The following is a 4,179-nucleotide window of genomic DNA, read 5'->3' as shown; positions in this document are numbered from 1 at the left end:
TGGAAAGGCACCATCAATGCTGAAAGGTATGTCCAAGTTCTAGAACAACATATGCTCCCATCCAGACGTCGTCTCTTTCAGGGAAGACTTTGCATCTTCCAACAGGACAATGCCAGACCACATACTGCATCAATTACAACATCATGGCTGCGTAGAAGAAGGATCCGGGTACTGAAATGGCCAGCCTGCAGTCCAGATCTGTCACCCATAGAAAACATTTGGCGCATCATAAAGAGGAAGATGCGACAAAGAAGACCTAAGACAGTTGAGCAACTGGAAGCCTGTATTAGACAAGAATGGGACAACATTCCTATTCCTAAACTTGAGTAACTTGTCTCCTCAGTCCCCAGACGTTTGCAGACTGTGATAAAAAGAAGAGGGGATTCCACACAGTGGTGAACATGGCCTTGTCCCAACTTTTTTGAGATGTGTTGATGCCATGAAATTTAAAATCACCTTATTTTTCCCTTAAAATGATGCATTTTCTCAGTTTGAACATTTGATGTGTCATCTATGTTGTATTCTGAATAAAATATTGAAATTTGAAACTTCCACATCATTGCATTCTGTTTTTAGTCACATTTTGTACAGTGTCCCAACTTTTTTGGAATTGGGTTTGTACATGTTTTTCCAATAGGAATGGTGGCAGTGCTGTTTGTTATCACAGAAAGTTGTCAGGTAACTTGTACAGCCTCCTGTTACACAGGATACTATCAGAAAGTAAATCTTATGAAATTAAAAATCGTCTCCAAAGTCACTGCACTTTGATGGTAATAAGAGCTTTTTTTTTTAGTAGAAACATTGCATCATTAAGTATCTGTATTGGTACTCGGTATCAGTGCATCCCTTTACTCATGACTCCGATGCCTACAGTACATACAGTTAATGTAGGAAAATATATTCTGATTCCTTACCTTGTACAATGATATAAGCTGTAGCATGTATAGTGTCAATGTTGTTGGAGGCAAAACAGGTATATTGTCCCCCATCAGCCTGGACCACGTTCTGGATATAAAGCCCTCCAGAGGGGGTGATGTTAATGCGAGCGTCATTGGGCAGGGGCGTCCTGTCGCCCTTTGTCCAGGAGATTCGAGGTTGTGGCTGGCCTGTGGCACTGCACTCCAGGGTCACACTCTCCCCCACCAGCACCTCAGTGTTCTGGGGCTGGATCACAAAACTTGGTCGTGCTGGAGCAGCAAAAAGAAAGAGAGGAGGAGAGAATGTGGTAAAGTGGTTAGATTAATTACATGCGAGGTGATAACATTTTTCATATGGATCTCTGGTTTGAGCAATTTCAGGGTATGAACAGTTGAACTAGGCTGGGTATCTTTCCAACATTTTCGATACCGGTATCGATATCATACTTTGACTTCGATACCAGTTCCTAAACAATACTTTTGTCAAAAAAAAACCTCCAGTACATTTTGGTACATTTTTATTTTGAAATTCCTTGGCATTTTTGTGCATTCAAAGCAGTTTCATAACATAAAAAGTAAACCTATTTACCTTAACCTTAGATTCTGTTAACATCAACATCAATAAATAAAAAGGTAGAAAACTATTTTTCTATACTTGATAGTACTGAAGTAGTTCTATCGATGCCATAAAAGTTTTGAAGTTCAATACCCAACATTAAACTTGACAGGTTGGTTCATACATTTTTGTATATTTCTGTCAATAACTGAGTACTGCTAAAACGATTTCCTGTGTCACAAAATGCCTTATCCATATTTGGCAAGTGATCACAGGGGAGTCAGAGGAAATATGTACCCAACGAGAAGCCTGGTGTTTGCAATCATACAGCGACAGGAAACACATCTGCTTTAAAAACTGTTCCTTAACAAAGGGTCAACACCAGGATTATCTGTCACCCCGATGATGATCCTTAGGTCATGTAAAGACAGTCGTGCTGATCTCCCATAGCAACGGCTATTGGTGCTATGACTCCATATTGATGTGTGAGTACTGTTTGCTGGTTTTGTAAAAGATCAAAGATTTTTATTGTCAGTTCACTAAAATCATTTAAGTTCATTTTTTTCCTCATTAATGTACACACAGCACCCCATATTGACAGAAAAACACAGAATTTTTGACATTTTTGCAGATTTATTAAAAAAGAAAAACTGAAATATCACATGGTCATAAGTATTCAGACCCTTTGCTGTGACACTCATATATTTAACTTAGGTGCTGCCCATTTTTTCTGATCATCCCTGAGATGGTTCTACACCTTCATTTGAGTCCAGCGGTGTTTGATTATACTGATTGGACGTGATTAGGAAAGCCACACACCTGTCTATATAAGACCCTACAGCTCACACTGCATGTCAGAGCAAATGAGAATCATGAGGTCAAAGGAACTGCCTGAAGAGCTCAGAGACACAATTGTGGCAAGGCACAGATCTGGCCAAGGTTACAAAAAAAATTTCTGCTGCACTTAAGGTGCCTAAGAGCACAGTGGCCTCCATAATCCTTAAATGGAAGACGTTTGGGACGACCAGAACCCTTCCTAGAGCTGGCCGTCCGGCCAAACCGAGCTATCGGGGGAGAAGAGCCTTGGTGAGAGAGGTACAGAAGAACCCAAAGATGTCGTGAAGCACCCTTTTGAGCTAATACAGTCATGAGTCTTTTTGGGAATGATGCAACAAGTTTTTCCACACTTGCATTTCGGGATCTTCTGCCATTCCTCCTTGCAGATCCTCTCCAGTTCTGTCAGGTTGGATGGTAAATGTTGGTGGACAGCCATTTTCAGCCACTCCTTCGTTATTTTAGCTGTGTGCTTAGGGTCGTTGTCTTGTTGGAAGGTGAACCTTCGGCCCCGTCTGAGGTCCTGAGCACTCTGGAGAAGGTTTTCGTCCAGGATATCCCTGTACTTGGCCGCATTCATCCTTCCCTCGATTGCAACCAGTCGTCCTGTCCCTGCAGCTGAAAAACACCCCCATAGCATGATGCTGCCACCACCATGCTTCACTGTTGGGACTGTATTGGACAGGTGATGAGCAGTGCCTGGTTTTCTCCACACATACCGCTTAGAATTAAGGCCAAAAAGTTCTATCTTGGTCTCATCAGACCAGAGAATCTTATTTCTCACCATCTTGGAGTCCTTCAGGTGTTTTTTAGCAAACTGCATGCGGGCTTTCATGTGTCTTGCACTGAGGAGAGGCTTCCGTTGGGCCACTCTGCCCTAAAGCCCCGACTGGTGGAGGGCTGCAGTGATGGTTGACTTTCTTTGACTTTCTACAACTTTCTCCCATCTCCCGACTGCATCTCTGGAGTTCAGCCACAGTCATCTTTGGGTTCTTCTGTACCTCTCTCACCAAGGCTCTTCTCCCCCGATAGCTCAGTTTGGTCGGACGGCCAGCTCTAGGAAGGGTTCTGGTCGTCCCAAACGTCTTCCATTTAAGGATTATGGAGGCCCCTGTGCTCTTAGGAACCTTAAGTGCAGCAGACATTTTTTTTGTAACCTTGGCCAGATCTGTGTCTTGCCACAATTCTGTCTCTGAGCTCTTCAGGCAGTTCCTTTGACTTCATGATTCTCATTTGCTCTGACATGCACTGTGAGCTGTAGGGTCTTATATAGACAGGTGTGTGGCTTTTCCTAATCACGTCCAATCAGTATAATCAAACACAGCTGGACTCAAATGAAGGTGTAGAACCATCTCTGGGATGATCAGAAGAAATGGACAGCACCTAAGTTAAATATACAAGTGTCACAGCAAAGGGTCTGAATACTTATGACCATGTGATATTTCAGTTTTTCTTTTTTAATAAATCTGCAAAAATGTCAAAAATTCTGTGTTTTTCTGTCAATATGGGGTGCTGTGTGTACATTAATGAGGAAAAAAATGAACTTAAATGATTTTAGCATATGGCTGCAATATAACAGAGTGAAAAATTTAAGGGGGTCTGAATACTTTCCGTACCCACTGTATGATGTAAAAAAACCAGCAGCAGATTCACATGTAATATAACAAAAAGGGGGAATGTACTGAGTTTGTGCAAAGCAACAGAGGTAGTCTTTTTATGTTCTGTTTAAGTATCTGTATGTCAGGCAGAATTCAGTGAGAAAGAGCAACCAACAGAGGAGAGAATGCCCTTTGTGTGTGTGAAAGCACGTGGAGTGAAACTTTTACATGCAAGTCCGCAGGCTTTGCTCAGAGCTCAGTGGGACATTCCAGT

General features: G+C 42.1%; 1 protein-coding gene across 1 annotated transcript in view; it reads right to left on the bottom strand.

Moving 5' to 3' along the window:
• LOC109953195 (peroxidasin homolog) overlaps window positions 1–4,179 on the bottom strand; it is a gene marked incomplete at its 5' end in the record, with an annotated part of 47,420 nt that overhangs the window by 32,010 nt on the left and 11,231 nt on the right. The window contains one exon of the mRNA XM_020588619.1: window positions 915–1,187. Within this exon, the coding sequence (XP_020444275.1) occupies window positions 915–1,187 (273 nt within the window). The remainder of the gene's footprint in view (window positions 1–914; window positions 1,188–4,179) is intronic.

The sequence above is a fragment of the Monopterus albus genome, unplaced genomic scaffold (genome assembly GCF_001952655.1).
Source record: "Monopterus albus unplaced genomic scaffold, M_albus_1.0 scaffold573.1, whole genome shotgun sequence".
Classification (NCBI taxonomy): domain Eukaryota; kingdom Metazoa; phylum Chordata; class Actinopteri; order Synbranchiformes; family Synbranchidae; genus Monopterus; species Monopterus albus.
Note: the sequence above shows the minus strand (reverse complement) of the source record. Positions and strands in the feature narration are given on the sequence as shown.